This window comes from Phyllostomus discolor, chromosome 1, assembly GCF_004126475.2.
Source record: "Phyllostomus discolor isolate MPI-MPIP mPhyDis1 chromosome 1, mPhyDis1.pri.v3, whole genome shotgun sequence".
Lineage (NCBI taxonomy): Eukaryota > Metazoa > Chordata > Mammalia > Chiroptera > Phyllostomidae > Phyllostomus > Phyllostomus discolor.
In genome coordinates, this window is record NC_040903.2 from 133,408,662 (window position 1) to 133,426,724 (window position 18,063).

An 18,063-nucleotide genomic window follows, 5' to 3' on the forward strand; every position below is an offset into this window, starting at 1 on the left:
GTAAAGCTGTGAACCAAGTTCAGCTGCCCCTAGTTCTGAGCTTGGGGCTGCTTAGCAAAAGGTATGGGGCATGCTTAGAAAGAGGTATGAGGCCAGGTGCTGCTTGTTTGGTGTTCATGAACCCTTGAGAGATTTTTGGAAAGTCCACATCATGAGCCAAGACATATCGTTTGTATGGAAAACCACTGGAAGCAACTTAAGTGGGCCCACAAGTTGGATGGGGTCAGCCCTTAGGGAATTAATCACCAGGGCCCTATGAAGAGTGTTGGCCAGGTTGATGGAAATCCAGATATACTGCCAGCTTTCATCTGCAGGGGAAGGGTTCAGCAAAGGAACAGTGGCTTCTGCCAGTGCTTCTATCGGGGAGAAAGCTGTCCCTCCACCTCTTGACCCAAAGCCAGACATTTTAGTTCTTCCCTATATGTTTCTGGTGCCGTACAATCTGCTGCTCCAGTGCTGGAGCTCACAGAATAAGTCTGTGCATGGGCCCTTTAAGAGGAACACCTGGGACTCCAGAAGCCATCTGTCTTACCCTCCATCTCTGCCAGTTTTTACAGCCAGAAGTTATGGGGAATTCTCTTTGGGGCACTGGACACTTGGCATGGGGCTGGAACTAATAGCTCCTCAGGGGTGCTTCTGCGGTTGAGATATCCCTCTCAATTTTTGTGCACCCTGTGGGAACAGTCTGTTTTGTGTCTCCATCCCTCCTACTAGTCTCTACATGGCTTCTTTTGTATATTCTTAGTTATAGGACTTCTCTTCTGCTAGACTTCAGGTGGTTCCCAATGATGGTTCTGTGTTTGTAATTTTGCAGTGATTATGAGAGAAAGTGAGTATAGTGTTTACTTGCTCTATTTTTCTTTCCTACAAACGAATATGTGCTTAGTAAAGATGATGATGATGCATTATAATAACCCTTTTAATATCAGTAAATGGTGTTTTGGAGAAAGCCTAAAAAGATGGACTGGAAAATTCTTTAACTAATAGCAAGTGTATTAATAGGTTGTAGATTATAGGCTCCAAAATAAAAGGTTTTTCTAAATCTTGTTTCTAATGTTGTTTCTCAGATCTTTATTCAGTTCAGTAGTGTTGGAAAAGAAATCCGTGCTGTTCTATTATCTGTGTTTCAGAGGGTCATGGGACTGATGAGCTACTAAAGTACAGCCAGGGTTTCTTGAAATGTAAAAAGGCCATGGGGCATCTGCGAGGTCTGGAAAAACTTGTTTCAGCATTTAGTTGTATGAGGAGTGGTCATTGCTATGAGGAATGGTTGCATGTAGGATTGCTTTGCTTGTGCATCTTCTGTTTCTAGTAGATACAGTTTGAGTCTGCCTAACAGTAGATTAAGTATTTAACCTATTTAACATCCCATCCTCCATTACATTCTTGCTAACTCCTCAGTGGTCATTCCCAGAACCTTGCCTTTTGAGTCCTTAAACCCTAATATTATGGATTCCAAACATAGCCTCTGTTCTATAGGTCTCGTTTTCCCTAAACCCATTACAGTTGTTCTTTGACTTCTCCTGCATTTTGACTTTGTCAATAACCCTTATGTCATTACTTCTTTCTCACCTAGCCTAGAGTGCCTGCTCCATCATTTATAACAAGGTTATGACTTTTGACAGCTCTGTCCCATTTTCCATGAAAGCTTATTTCAACTCAAAACAGTTCATCTTGATCAGATTCTTACCTTGTTCACTGTGAGTGGAAGCCAATCAGAAATCAAATCTCAGAACTCTTTTTAAAAGTATATTTTACTGATTATGCTATTATAGTTGTCCCATGTTTTTCTCCCCTTTAGTCCCCTCTGCCCTGCACCTCCCTTCCCACCAGGATTCCCCACTCCCGCCTTAGTTCATGTCCATCTGTCATACATATAAGTTCTTTGGCTTCTCCATTTCCTATTCTATTCTTAACCTCCCCTTGTCTATTTTGTACCTACCATTATTCCCTGTACCTTCTCCCTCGTTCTCCCCAAATCTCTGATCTTTTCTATACCCCCCACAACCCTCACCTGCCTTGGCAGCCACATTCATTTTGGGGCATTCTTTTTTTTTTTTTCTTTACATCTTCCTTTCCAGTCTGGATGTCCTTCATACTATTTCTTTTGTTTGCCTAAGTACCCTGGGTAGAATGTATAGTACAATGTTAAATAGAGGCAAGAGTAGGCATTCTTGTTTTGTCTCTCATCTTAGGAGGGAAGCCTTCACTATTTCATTGTTAGGTATGATGTTAGCTGTGGATTTTTCCCAAATGTTGTTTATCAGGTTGAAGAAGCTCCCTTCTCTTCCTAGTTTGTGAAGTGCTTTTACCATGAAAAAAAATACAGCTATTGAGATGATCATGTGTGGTTTTTGTTCTTTATTCTATTAATATGATGTATTTCATTGTGCTTATTTTGACTAAGATGTTTTTCTAACTATGTTGAATCCCATGTACTTCTGGATCTTTGGGATCTCTTCTGAGTTTTCCTCTTAGCTCTGTGGCTACTTCCCAGATATCCATTCATTTAAGTCTGATGCTTCCAAGATTCCTCATTGAGTTCTCAAGTCTAGAGGTTCCTCTAGACTTCTGATTCCATAAATTATCCCTGAGTATCTCATCTACTCCTATGGCTTCAGACACTCTACTATGCTGTTAACGTATAAATCTGTAACACTCATGAGTCCCAGCTCTATTTATTAGACAACCTCCTGAAAAGCTCCATTTAGATGTCCCCTTTGCATTTTACCCTTAGTTGAACTGTTCTTTAACCTATGCCTTCTTTATATTCTTTATTTCAAGGAAGGTACCGTCACCTCCCAGTTCCTTAAAACTTGAAAATTACCCATTATTCTTCCTACTCCCTCTTCATATTAGGAGTCACCAAATCACATCTGTTTTACTCCTTGGCTGTGTTAGGAATGTGTCCACTTCCTTCTTCCACCAGACCTAAAGATTATTCTGACTTTCATAGTCCTTATCTGGATTATTGAAGCTGCCCCTGACTGGTCATTCAGTCTTTAGTTGGTCTTTTCTTTCTCACTCCCTGAGTCTGTATTAAGCTCCTTGGGTGGTCCCCCTAGTGCGTTATGGATGCCTCTAACATTATACTGCTCACAGTATATGCTTAATCATATGCTTGCTTCTCTGTATCCTCCTCTACACCATAAGTTACTTTTAAGAACAGGGACCTCTTAAATATCTTTAGATTCTTAGCACTTAGCATAATGCATGACTGTAATATACATTTGTTATTGGTTTGTTAAATGAGTGAATGAATGATTAATCAATATTCCCCCAGAAAATGCAGTTAAAAAAATGAATGTGTGTTGGGAGGCCTGAAGATAGAGTAGTGAATTCTAACTTGGAAGGGTTACATGCAGAGATGCCTTTTAATTTGGATGTTTAAACCTGAATAGCAGTTTTGGTGGGAGAGGAGGTCCCATTTCATGTACAGAGGAACCTAAAAGTTCAGAGCTTCTTTTGAGAACTATTTGGAACATAAGGTTCTATGGGGGTAAGGTAGTGGGTGGAAAGCTAAGTTGAATCAGATTGTTGAAAATCTTGAATATCGTACTAAGGAGATTGGCCTTTATTTTCTGAACATTGTGAAACTCTTATTGAGTAAGGAAGAGATGCTCAAAATTTGATTGGAAAGTTATTCCAAAGCAGCAGAATGGATAGGATTGAGATGAAGGATGTTGCTACAAGTCCCGTGTAGTAGTCCAGGCAAGCGATAATATGGACATTTACTAGGACAGTGGTCGTGTAAAAAGACAGATTTCAGCCATTTGCTGGCAGAATTTGAGCTGTGAAAGAGACAAATAAGTTGTAGATTATTTCAAGATTTTTTTAATGAGAGGTATGGGGTTTTAGGGAGTATGTAGGAGTGTGAGAGACTGGTTGGGTCCATTAATAGGGAACCAGGCAGAGGAAAACTTTGGAGTTTAGATTATAATGAGTACTGTTTTAGATTCATCAAAAGTGAGGTTAGCAGAATCTCCATGTAAGGATATGATATAGGCAATTGGATCTAAAGATCAGGAAAAAGCTTAGGGGTAGCGATAGAGATTTGTGAGTTATTTACATTAAGGTGAACGTTGAAGCCACACCAGTAGATAAGGAAATTAGAGAGCATGGTCCCTTATGGGACACCCTGATGCAACAAATGGTAAAGTCAGAGTTAGCTGCTTCTCAGTTTTGCCTTTAGATAACCATTCATGCCACTCAAAGTCATCTTTTGTGTCCCTTGCACTAGAAGTTGCTGACATCAAAAACAGGACAGGAGATGATATTTGGATGAATTTAGAGTGAAGAATTTGTATATGTATTTTCGGAGCTTTTACAGAATCATAGGATGGTATATTGTAAACCAATTAATTTTATGTTTAAAGGAACTCTTGAGTTTTCTTTACATTTATATAGTAGTTCTTGACAGAGTATGATGAGAGGGCTATTTGCAACAGAATTATTATTAAATATACTTTCAAAATTTGAGATTCCTAGGCCTTATTGTAGATCAGCTAAATCTGAATTTTGGGGTGAGGCCAAACTTCTCTTTAATTCCCTAAGGTTTGAAAATCACTGATCTACATGATAAAATTGCTACTTTATTAAGTTTAAAAAACTGGGATTCTTTTGGAATTGCCGTTTTGACATCATAGAATAAAGGAGACATAACTTCCCATTTGTAATTTTTTAAATGCTAACTTCTATTTACCCTTCTTTTAGTTGAGTGTGCGAGGAAAAAATAAAAAAGAGAAACTTGAAGATTTTTTTAAAAACATGGTTAAATCAGCAGATGGAGTAATTGTTTCAGGAGTAAAGGTAAGATTTTATTTGATTAACAGGAGTATTGGTTTGAGAATTTACTCCTTTTAAGAGGAAGCTGCACTGATAGATGTACAGATTATATTGGAGTAAAAGAGAAGGTTGGGTGGTAGAATCCTTAGGCCTGGGAAACTGGGCCCCCGCCCCAGGCACAGCGTTTGGAGAGTTCCCTTCTCCAAGGGTGAGAGATCCGCAGGTCCTGTGGGATTTGCCCACCTGGAGCCTCTTCCCTTCAAAGCAGACTGTGCTCCAGTTATCCAGAGCACTGTATTTCCGTGGTCAAATCCCAAGCCTTCCTCGAGGTCTTATATGGGCTTTTTTCCTTGAGTTCATCCTCTGGTAGGTGGACTGTGACACTGGTGTGTGCACTCCATGGGTGGTCAGAGGATGATGGTGGGACAGCTGGGTAGAGGACCGGCACAGGGAAGACCAGTGTACAGGATGCACTGTCCAGCTACAAGCACGTGAGGTCTCTCTGGGTGCCCTGCAGAGCTGCAAGGTGGGGCCCAAACAGGGACTGCCTTCGTTTGTACACTTGCTCCTGGCCTTACAAGTGTTAAGTGTTTGAACCCAGTTTGGACCTGGGTTCAAACTGGGAATTAGAACAGCTAAGTTGAGGTTTTAGTCTTGTCTCATAGTAGCTATATGTCTTTGAGAAAAGTCTCTTTCTCTGCATCTTAGTTTTCCATTTTCAAAATGTGGTTAACAATATCACCTGGCTCACAGGATTGTTGGAAAGATTGAATGAGATAATATGTGTGAAAATACTTCAAAGTTATTTACCTAAATAACATCTAAATTTCTCTTAATGATCTAATAATGGTACAAGACTTCATTTGTCTGAAGACTCTTATCATTAAAGTATAAGAGGAAAATGCTTATATTATGTTTTCAAGCAATTACTTAGTGATAATACAGGTTCGTCATCATTATCTGCTTTATAGATACATCTACAATGAAACTTAGGAGTGAAATACTGTTTATTTGATATATACTTTGACTTTTCAAGTACTTCAAATACTATATACTTTGATTTTTCAGAGACAGGTCAGTTGATATACTGACTATGCATGTGCTATGACTACTTTCTAACAAGAACTCAGCTTCCATTTTGATGCTGTTTATGCACTAATACTGAACATTTTTCTTAGCATTTACTGTAAACCACTTTATTGATTAGGATTTTGATAGAGTAATAACTAGCATTTTTTAAAATGTTTACAATGTGGTATTTGGTAACCCACAATATTTTTATTTAATCTTCACTACAATCCTGCAAGTTAAATAGTGTTACTCCCATTTATAGAGTTAGGAAAACTGGTACACATGAATTACAGATTTAGATTTAGATTAATTTTCCTTCTAGCGTTCTGTTGATTTGGGTTTTGAATTACATCATTTCAGCTGGTGCTTTTTCAATAAAGAATGGGCATTTCAGAAGGGAGGAAAGTACTGTTAATAATTTTTATTTTTAATGTTTATCTCATTTTGTTTAAAAAGAAAGTTGAAGACGGTGGTTGATACAATAATTGCTCTCAAATAGTTGCTTTGGCCAGGTTCCCCAAAGCAGTCAGGGCCCTAATGATGGGAGGCCTGGCAGCCTTCTGAAATGGCCCATAGTACATATAATAGACCAGGAGAAATAGACTTACTTGACTATCAGAATTTTTTTCTTAAAACCAGTTGGTCACTCTCACTGGCAGTCACGTATCTGTTGGAGTGTAGAGGCAGAGCACAAGTAGGAATGTGTTTCAGAGTATAACTTGTGAGTATGAGTCTTAGGGGAGCCTTAAGCCTTCAGTGGCAAAACCATAGAAGATTTGTTACTTGACAGATAGAAATTCATATATGTTCAAGTCTGAACTAGTTGGTGAAATCAGTATGATGTCTAATTATTAGAGGATAGCACTGCTGTGTTACTGATGATCTTTTATGATTATAATGATAACAAAATGGTTTACATGTTACACTAAAGCAAATAAGTGAAAAGTTCATATTTTCTTTTGATCCCGTAGGATGTAGATGATTTCTTTGAGCATGAACGAACATTCCTTTTAGAATATCATAATCGAGTTAAGGATGCATCTGCTAAATCTGATAGGATGACAAGATCCCACAAAAGTAAGGTTTTTTTTCTCTATGACTAAGCTTATATTTTTAATGGCATAATTACATATAAAGTTATTGTGTTGTTTACAGTTTGTAAAAAGTCTTGATATAGAGCACCATTTCTTATACTGTGGTCTATGAAGCCTCGACTTGAAGGCCCTGGCTAGCAAGTTTGTGAAGTCAAAACTATTTTCATAATAATATTATGATGCCTTTTGCCCTTTTGCCATGTTAACATTTACACTCATGATGCAGAAGCCGTGATGAATAAAATTGCTGTTGCTGTAGCACAGATTAAGGCAGTGGCATCAAACTGTACTAACAGTCCCTGTATTTCCCTCAGTGCATTTGCAGTTTAAAAAATGTTAAATTAAGAATGTCCTGAGCCCTGGCTGGCGTAGCTCAGTGGATTGAGCGCGGGCTGGGAACCAAAGTGTCCCAGGTTCGATTCCCAGCCAGGGTACATTCCTGGGTTGCAGGCCATAACCCCCAGCAACCACACATTGATGTCTGTCTGTCTCTCTCTCTCTCTCTCCCCCCGCCCCTTCCTTCCCTCCCTAAAAAATAAATAAATAAATAATAAAATCTTAAAAAAAAAAAAAAAGAATGTCCTTGCTAAAGCAGTAAAAATTATTAATTGTAAAAAATCTTTCATAGACACTGAAATAGGGGATAGCCTGACAGTGGCCAGAGGGGAGAGAAGAGGGAATTCCAGGGGGGAATGGGTAGGGATTACAGGAACAAATTTGGAGGACACGTGGACAAAAACTAGGGGTGGGGGGTAATGGGGGGAAGGGGGGAGGGTTGGGTGGGTGGGCTGGAATGGGAGTAGGGGGGAGAAAAATGTACTTGAACAATGATTAAAATAAAAATTTGTTTACCTTTCAGGGAAAAAAAATCTTTCATGAGTGTATGTTTTATATTCTGAGTAATGAAACTGGGTTACACATAAAGCATTTTAGTGATTGAGTTGAAACTGAGCTAGCTACTTTTTTCATAAAACATTCTTTTTACTTAAAAGAATGGCTGACAGGCTATGATTATCCAGATTTCAGTATTTGGTAGACATTTTCTTAAAAATTCACTAAGCGAGCTTGTAACTTTAAGGAAAACAACTGACAGTGTTGGTTGCCATTGTAGAAGCTGGGCTCTTCAGCAGTTGCCATGAGCTTGCTTCCTAATAATTAAAGACTTGTCTGAAACTAATGATAATAATAGTGACAAATGATCAAATGCATGATGTTATAAAATTGTGTATTTAAATGATCCATTCAAAATACAAAATGGGCTAATGGTTTTTTTTTAAATAGCTTTATTACTGTATAATTGGCATCACTAAGATACAATGTTCAAAGTATACACTGTGATAAGTTTTGACTTGACATATGTATGAAATCACTACAGTCAAATCAAATGAACGTATCCATCACCACCAAAAGTTTCCTTTGGGTCCCTTTGTGATACCTCTCTTCCCACCTGTGTCTCCAAGCAACCACTGTGATCTGCTTTTTGCCTCTGTAGATTAGTTTGCATTTCAAGTGGAATGACAATCCGTACACTTTATTGTCTGGCTTTGAAATTCAATACAGTAATTTTGAAATTTATCCATGTTGTGTGTATCAATAGTTCATTGCTTTGTATTGCTGAATGGTATTCTGTTTTATGGATATACCATGATTGTTTATCCTGATTCAGCTGTTGATGGACATTTGAGTTGTTGCCAGCTTTTGGCTATTATGAATAAAGCTGACATGAGCCATTTTATTAAGTCTTTGTATAGACACGTGCTTTCATTTCTCTTGGATAATATTGATACCTAGAAGTAGAATGGCTGGGTCATGTGGTAGGTGTATAACTTTTTAAAAAATTGTCAAACTTTTTTCCAAAATGATTGTACCATTTTACATTCCTACCAGCTTTGCATTAGAGTTTTTCTTCCTCCTTGTTAACAAGAATAATTGGTCTTTTTTAATTTAGCTAATAGGTCAGTAGTGATCTATTTTTTTAAAGATTTTATTTATTTATTTTCAGAGAGACGGGAAGGGAGGGAGAAAGAAAGGGAAAGAAACATCGATGTGAGAGATACATCAGTTGGTTGTCTCTCACATGCCCCCAACGAGGGAACTGGCAGCAACCCAGGCATGTGCCCTGACCAGAATTCAAACCAGCAACGTTTTTGATTTGTAGGCCAGTATTCAGTCCACTGAGCCACACCAGCCACAGCCATTTGCATACAGATTTTAGGATCAGCTTGTCACTTTGTGCAAAAATGCCTGCAGGGGTTATGATTGAAATTGTATAAAGTCTGTAGATCATTTTGGGGAGGACTGACATTTTAAAGTTTATCTTCTATACATGAATATGGTATACTCTCCATTTTGTTAGGCTTTTAAATTCTCCCAACAGTGTTTTATGTTTTGCACTGTGTAGATCTTTAGTTAGATTGATTCCTAATTGTTTTTGATGCTTTGTAAATGATGTTTTTTACCTTTCAGTTTTTGGTTGGTCTTTGCTACTGTGTAGAAATGCAGTATATTTTCAATATTGATCTTATATCTTGCAACCTTGCTAAATAAATCGCTGGTTCTGGTAACTGTTTTGTAGATTCCTTAAGATTTTCTACATAGATGATTGTCTGCTACTAAAAAAAGTTATACTTCCTTTCCCATTTAGATGGCATTTCTTTCTTTTCCTTGCCCCATTGTACTATATTTTGTCTGTCCTCCACTACAGTACTGATGGAAGTGGTGAAGGCACAATAGATTAGTTTATATTTGCCTTGTTCCTTTGTTTCTGGGGAAAGCACTTAGTCTAAACTATTAATTATGATGTTAAGTGTAGATTTTTCCTGGATCCTTTCATTTGGTTGAAAAAATTCTCTTGAATTCCTACTTTTCTGAGAGGATTTTTCAAGTCAGGAATAAATGTTGGATTTTGTCAAATGATCTTTTTGCAACTTGAGATAGTAATGTGGTTTTTCTCTTTTAGTCAATTAATATGGTTAATTGCATTGATTGATTTTCAAATGTTAAGTCAACCTTATATTTTGGGATAATTATAATTTATACCAGTGGAGTTTAATGTAATAGAGTATGAAAAGTTATTAATATGATTTTAGATTCTCTATTACAGCTAACACTTAAACAACAGTTTCTTGAGTTTCAGTGTAGTGTTAAAGAATATTCACAATTATCTGAAAATGTTAGTAAAATAGCTCTTCCTTTTCCAGCTACATATCTGAAGCTGGATTTTCTCCACATACTTGAAGAAAAGCAATAATGTGTCACAGTAGATTGAATGCAGAAGCATATTAGAAAATCTAGCTATCTTCTGTTAAGCCATACACGAAAAAGATTTGCAAAAATGTAACAGTGTCACTCTGATCACTCATTTAAAAATATATATAGTTATTTTTTTATTTGGAATGATACTTATGTTAACATATAATGGTTTTAATAAAATGTTATTATTTTATTTTATTATTTATTTTTAGAGAGGGGAGGGGAAGGGAAGGAGAAAGAGGGAGAGAGTATGTGGTTGCCTCACAAGTACCCCCAGGGATCTGGACTGCCACCGAGGCATGTGTCCTGACTGGGAATCAAACCAGTGACTGTTTGGTTTGCAGGCTGGTGCACAATCCACTGAGCTACACCAGCCAGTGCTAAAAGTTATTTGTAAATTAATTAGTAAATATTAAAAATTTTTAACCAGAAAAAGTAAGTTCATGTTCATTGATATAACCCACATAAACAAAAGTTCTTTAAGGTCCTCATTAATCTCTAAAAGTAGAAAGAGTCCTCAGATTAAAAAGTTTGAGAACTTCTAATAGACAACAAACAAGTATAAGCCTCCATTTTGGAGTATTGTTACATGCCATGATAGAAAGGAAATAAAGAAGTCTCTGGCTTGGTAATTTCTACACTGTCATTCTTTTGGAAGAGTTAAAAGGTTTGTTTGTTTGTTTGTTTGTTTGATTAAAATTTTGTGAGATTTACGTCCCCCCAAAGATTTTATTTATTTTTAGAGAGAGGGGAAAGGAGGGAGGAAGAGGAGAGAAACATCAATGTGTGGTTGCCTCTTGTGTGCCCTCTACTGAGTACCTGGCCTGCAACCCAGGCATGTGCCCTGACTGGAAATCAAACCAGTGACCCTTTGGTTCGCAGCCCAGCACTCAATCCATTGAGCCTCACCAACCACGGCTGAAAGTTTCTTCATAAAAGATCAATTTTACCCTTACCAATTTAATATACTTTGTACAACGTAAGAAAGTATAGTGTGCCCTGGCTGGCGTAGCTCAGTGGACTGAGCGCGGGCTGTGAACCAAAGCATCGCAGGTTCGATTCCCAGTCAGGGCACATGCCTGGGTTGCGGGCCAGGCCCCCAGTGGTGGTCACATGAGAGGCAACCACTCATTGATGTTTCTCTCTTTCTCTCCTCTCCCTTCCCCTGTCTAAAAATAAATAAATAAAATCTTTTTAAAAATTTCTTTAAAAAAGGTATAGTATAAGGATTGCTGTTTCATTAGGAAACAAATACATCAAAGCCTTGTAATAATACTACTAATATAGGTGGGAATTTTACTTTAGAAATGTCTTAAATTTTATTAATTAGCACTGTACTTACTATGTGCTAGGTATACAGTAACATTTATTAACTAATTCAATTCTCCCAATAATCATGTGAGGTGGGTACCATTATTACCCTGATTTCCAAGTGAGGAAACTGATGCACAGACAGGTTAAGTGATATATATGCCTCAGGTCATATAGCTGGTGAGTTGGGAAGCTGGGATTGGGTTCTAGGCAGTTTGGTTCCAGGTCCATGCTCTTAACCAGTGCACTATTCTATCTTTTCTCTGAACCAAATGGACACATCTATTATAATCTTTTCTCAACAAGTGCATTGTCCCTTAGGGCAAGCCCTAGGAAGAGTGTTATGCTCAAGTTTAGTACTTTGCTTCTAGTACCCAAGGGTAATGGTGCCGCCATTTATCTAGCTTCCCAAGGTCCATAATTTCCCCTCCTACATCAGGTCTACTGTTTGTAGATCCTACCTGTTATGTTTCCTAAATATCTTTCAGCTTCGTTAGTGTGTCTGCACTTACTGGTCCCACTGTCTTGATCCTGGCCCTCAGTGCTTGACACAGCAGTTTCGTAGTTGTAGTATTTTTTTTTTTAATATAAAATCTTTACTAGGATCGCTTCTTGGCCTTTTGGCTTAGATCAAGTATAATGTCTGTTCTTATAACCTTGATTTTACTACTACTATGATTGTAAGATGTTTAATAACACCCATGTCTTCAAGGTCAAATCCAAGCTTTATCATGGCTTACAAAAACCTTTGTTCTTCAAGATGCTTCCAGTTTATTTCTTCATCTTCAACTCCATCTGTTCCCCATCTGTACCCTTCAGTGACGTCGTCCCAGAAGGCTCTCTGAATATACTATACTCTTTTATAACTACCTCCCTGGCCTTGATCCATGCTCTTCCCTTTATCCAAAGTGCCCTCGCTTCCACATTACCTGGTAAAGATTTGCTCATTCTACAAGCTCAAACTCATTCCTTAGTGTCTATAAATCCTTTCCTGACTTAGGTGAAATCATGTTTCCCTTCCATCTAGAGTAGTTTATACTTATTTCTAATATAATATTCATCATATTATAGTTGTTGTTGTTGTTGTTGTTTTCATTTCCTTCACTAGATTTAGGGTATCCCATACTACTTATACATTGTTTGGCAGGTAGGTCTCAGTATTTTTCAATCAATGAATAAATATATTAAATTCTTTAAACTTTTTCCATAGGTGCTGCAGACGATTACAATAGAATTGGTTCTTCGTTATATGCTTTAGGAACTCAGGATTCTACAGATATATGCAAGTAAGGATTCTGATTTTTTAAAAATATATAGTAAATATAAAATAAAACAAATTTTCTTGGCAGCCTGGGCACACAATAAATACTCAAGACCTACTGGACATTTTGGAATAATTTTGTCAAAACACAAGGAGCTTCTTTATAAACCTAGGTCCATGTCAGTTTTTCTCTTCCCTTTCTCTTGCAGTGGACCTTAATATATATATTTTTAACCTTTACAAAGTTTTATTTGATGAAACTAAGTAAGGGTGTGTGTATTTAAGAGAGAGGACGAGACAGGATTTATGTCAAAGCTATCGATTTGTAGTTTTTTACAAGGCTGGCTATTCTAGCTTTTATAGTTTAGTGAATGTTAGAGCAGTTGGATGGATAAGGAAGGTGTTCTGCATATTAGTGTGAAATGCTCTCTGGAAGTTTGTTTAAACATTTATTCTTTATTTACTTTATGCTAGTTTTTCACTTAAGCAGTAGTTAATATTATAGTTGTTCCTATAATATTGTTTAAACCCAACTCTTCACTGAAGAATAATTCACTTATTTTTGAAATATTGATTGATTGATTGATTGATTGATTTAGAGGAGAAGGGAGGGAGAAAGAGAGGGAGAGAAACACCAGTGTGTGAGAGAAACTTGGATTGCTTGCCTCTCATGTGTGCCTCAACTGGGGACCTGGCCCACAACTCAGGCAGGTACCCTGACTGGGAATTGAAACTAGTAAACTTATGCCCTGGCTGGCATAGCTCAGTGGATTGAGCGTGGGCTGGGAACCAAAGTGTCCCAGGTTCGATTCCCAGCCAGGGTACATGCCTGGGTTGCAGGCCATAACCCCCAGCAACCGCACATTGATGTTTCTCTCTCTCTCTCTATCTCCCTCCCTTCCCTCTCTAAAAATAAATAAATAAAATCTTTAAAAAAAAAAAAAAGAAACTAGTAAACTTTTAGCTTTGAGGGATGATGCACAACCAACTGAGCCACACAGGTCAGGGCTAATTCGCTTTTTAAAAATGTTAAGTGGAAAAACTTTTCGTAGTTCATGCCTTTCTCTAAACCACATCCTTGAACTTTTCTCTAGTATATTCTCTCTCAGTAGATGTGTAAGATCCAAGTTTTTCAGCAAAGTACCATACCTTACACTAATTAACATGCTGCCTTCCTGAAGAATCAGTTCTTAATTTTTTGATGAGAAGAAAAAAAGGTCAACCTCGCTCTGTGATATCTGACTTAACCCTGTTAAAGCAAGTTCTTTTTAGTAAAGCGAAGTTCGTAAAATTGTGCTTTAGGTTTCAGTAGTATTTGCCCTAATCCAATTACAATGTCATCTATAATTACATATTTTACAGAATACTCTCTAGTAGTTTGGCTTTGGGGTGTGTTTAGTTGATTGTCAGCACTTGAGAGAGGCTGTTTACTTAAAAGTGAAAGTGAATTCTGAGATAAATTGGTTACTGATTTCTCTTGTTTACCAAAACAAAACAGCCCTATTTAAAATGCTTAAAACATACTTATCAGATATCTTCAAAAACTGCTCCAACTTGTGTTTTCCTTATAAATCAGCCTTTAAAAAATGTTTTTAATCCTCAACCAAGGACAGCGGGGAGGAGAATTTTGAAGGTATAGGCTTTATTTAGTGTTATGTGGCATATTACTAAAGAATATCAAAAGATAAAATTTTTAGGTTTTAATACGTAACTTAGGCTATCATCTTGAAATGGGCATTTTTTCTGTAATAGCAGATTTCAAATCATTTGTTATGGGTGGAAGTACAGAGATATTTAGACTAAATGAAGTAAGCAAGGCTGTTAAATATTATTGTCATGAGACAAGAATGTTCATTATTCATATAATTTGGGTCATTATGTATTCTCTGAATGTTTGAAATGGAAAATTATTTAAAGGTAGTTTCTGATGAAATATTTTTCTCTCCCAGGTTTTTTCTCAAAGTTTCAGAACTATTTGATAAAACGAGAGTAAGTACTATTAATTAACCTTTGATCATCTAAGTCTCTGCATACAGTTGTGTTTAACTTGTTTAGCTTTATTGAGGAAGATGAGTTATACTTCAAAAGGATGAAGAAACATTTAAATTTGAGAATTTTTAAAGAAATTCAGTTTTGTTATAGCTTTTGGTATTTATGTAGATGTTTATATTCTTGATCAGAAAACATGTTGATTATGAAGCCTGGGTTTGTTTTATGAAGAATAATCCTTTTCTGGGGCTTTGTAAGCTAGAAGAAAGTCTTAGATTCATCATAACTATACCAAGACGATATTGCTTTTGATCCCCCTTGGTATACTGGGTTAAAAGTGAGTTGTGTCATTTATACAACTACAGAAGGTTTCATTCATAGTAATAATAATTTAATAATGACATAATCTTGGTTCATAGGGATCAGTCTTTTTTTTAATAATTATTTTTTATTTTTAGAGAGAGGGAACAAGAGGGAGAGAAACATTGATCGGCTGCCTCTTCTACTTACCCTGACCAGGGACTGAACCCACAACCCAGGCATGCTCCCTGACTGGGGATTGTTGAACTGGTGAACTTTTGCTTTGCAGGATGACGCCCGACCAACTGAGCCACACCAGTCAGGACTCTGGGATCAGTCTTAGATACAATAATAGCTAACATTTTTATCACTTGAAGAATAATGAAAATGCTTCTAGATGTTTAATGGTGTTTAGCTGAGAGTGATAGTGTCTAGTTCATTGTAAAAATCTGATTTCAAGATGATCTTTTCAATTGAGTGATAATGTGGTAGAGACAAGTAAAAGAAAAGAAGATAATCTCACAAAGGAAAAAGTCCTTAAATATATACCATGTTATACTGGGGTCCAGATAGTCCATTATTCTGCCTTTGATATTTGTATCAGTGAGCATCTTATGGGCAGTTAGAGGTTTTTTATGTGTGCATTTACATCATAAGAATAGGGATATGTATCAAAATAGTCTTATGTGTCAGTTCTTTTAGAAACATGTCAAGATGGGATTGGATGTGTAAGAGATTTATTGTGGGGAGGAAAGAGCAGAAAGAGCCTTCAGACCACAGTGTAGGTCCACACCTGTGAAAGAAGAGGGCAAAGGAAAGAGGACTAGATAGGAAGAGTTTCAGACTGTAGCATAGTTCTGAGAAAGTTTTGTTCAGGTCAAAGGGGAGTCTTTGAGCCAGAGTTGCCCATTAGAGGAATTCTGCATCAGGCAGGAATGGGCTGGTGCTACTGCTTTGTCCTTGCCTGGGTATAGCCGAGACAAGAAAGGGAGGATGGAACGTAGCCATGGTATGAACATGATTTCTGGATCCAGAAAGATTGCAGTTGGGACTGTCAGCAACTATGCTTCTTGCAGCAAGTAGTTTCTCTTTAACAAGATCTGAGTGGCACATTTTTATGGCTACCACAATCCTTATTTCTTTTAGTGTTTGCATGTTGTTCTGGTTATTCTTGCTGTGTAACAAAGCAGCCTAAAAGTCAGTAGCTTAAAACAACAGCCATTTTATGCTAATGAATTCTTTGAGTCAGGAATTCAGAAGGGGCACATCAGTGATGGCTTGCCTCTGCTCTGTGATGTCCTCAGTAGGGAAGGTAGGAAGGCTGGGTGCTGGAATCATCTGAAAGCTCTCACTCAGGTCTGGGATTGATACTGGCTGTCAGTTGGGACTTCTGCTAGGCCTGTTGGCTGTAACACCTACACTTGGCTTTTCCAGAGTTGTTTAGGCTTCTTTATAACATGGTGGCTAGGTCCCAAAAGTGAGCATCCCAGAAGATTGGAAGTGGAAGCTGTTAGTTTTGTAAGTCCTGTGCCTGGAACTTTGGCACAGCATCCTTTTGTATTGGTCAGGCAGTCTCAGAGCCCAGATTCAAGGGGAGGGGCACATACCCTACTTCTTAATGTAAGGAGAAGAGCCATATTAAAAGCATGTAATGTAAATTTATCTAAACTGATTTACTACATCACTTTTGAGTATATATGGGGGGCTTCCCCCCAAAACAGAATTATCTTCTAGGGAACAGGCCCAATGTAGTACATACAGTTTTCCCCTGCTAGATGAGTGACTGTTTCAGAAACCCATCTGTATCAGTGTACAAGCTGGTGGTGTTGTAAGAGACTGCGTTTGACTTCAATGAAATTTTATTGAAGACTCTTTTAAACTGTGCCCACTTCATGATTTACGAGCACACCTGCCCATATCGCACAGAATGTTCAACAATTTTTGACCAAAAATGGCATGACCCCTGTGCCCCACCTTCCCTGTTTACCCAGTCTTGCGCCAAGCAACTTTTAGTTGTTGTTTCCTGGGATGAAAAAAGTCCTTAAAGGGAAACATTTTGCCAGTGTGGAAGAGGTGAAACAAAAATACGGCAAGAGCACTACAAAGCATCAAAATCAATGAGTTCAAAAAACTGTTTTGAGCAGTGGAAGAAAATATCTCAATAGGAGTATTGCATCAGATGGACAATACTTTGAAGGTGACTGAAGTTTAAACACGTAAGAATAAGTACACAAGTTTTTATAAGTAAATGCTAGGTTTTTTTGAGTCTCCCCTCATATTTCATGTTTATGCTCTCACCTGTTAGGTTAAAAAGTTTCATAAGTTTATTTTTCCATAAAGTAATATTTTTAGAAGCTTCAAATCTTTATATTGAAGTATATTATACATGTAGGAAAGAACACCTATTAGAAGTATACTTCTCAGTGAAAGTTTATATTACCTACATAATGAACAGCCAAACCAAAAAAAAGAATGTTGCCCTGGCCAGTGTGGCTCAGTTGGGTGGAGTGTCGTCCCGTACACCGAGAGGTAACCAGTTCGATTCTTGCTCAGAGGACATAACTGGGTTGCAAGTTCCATCCATGGTTAGGGTGCATATAGGAGGCAACTGACTAATGTTTTTCTCTCTCTCTCCATTCTTCTGCCTAAAAATCAATAAACATGTTCTTGAACAGGAAAAAATAAAATATACACCTTCTCAATGACTTTACTCCTATAGCTGAATACACCAAATTAGATCACACAAAATTTTAAAAAAGAAAAAAAAGTGAACATTACCAGCAACTCAGATGCCCTGTCCCCCACTTCAGCCACCTTCTGAGTTACCACCTCCTATAAGGCTAACCACTATCCTAGCTTCTAACAGCATAGATTAATTTTATTTTCATATTTTATATAAATGCATTATGCAGTATACATTTGTTTATGTCTGGTTTCATTATGTACATAAGATTTATCCTTGTTGTAATATGTAAGTATATTTCCTTCATTCTTATTATT

At 37.4% G+C, this 18,063-nt stretch overlaps 1 protein-coding gene and 1 pseudogene across 2 annotated transcripts in view; both read left to right on the plus strand.

The window, feature by feature from the left end:
• Positions 1 to 18,063, plus strand: part of SNX6 (sorting nexin 6) — a 68,122-nt gene that overhangs the window by 24,791 nt on the left and 25,268 nt on the right. For both annotated transcript variants that reach the window (XM_028506600.2, XM_028506599.2), the window contains 4 exons: positions 4,714 to 4,809; positions 6,828 to 6,933; positions 12,724 to 12,799; positions 14,724 to 14,763. In XM_028506600.2, coding sequence (XP_028362401.1) covers positions 4,714 to 4,809; positions 6,828 to 6,933; positions 12,724 to 12,799; positions 14,724 to 14,763 — 318 coding nt within the window. The remainder of the gene's footprint in view (positions 1 to 4,713; positions 4,810 to 6,827; positions 6,934 to 12,723; positions 12,800 to 14,723; positions 14,764 to 18,063) is intronic.
• LOC114493495 lies at positions 12,118 to 12,241 on the plus strand (annotated as a pseudogene).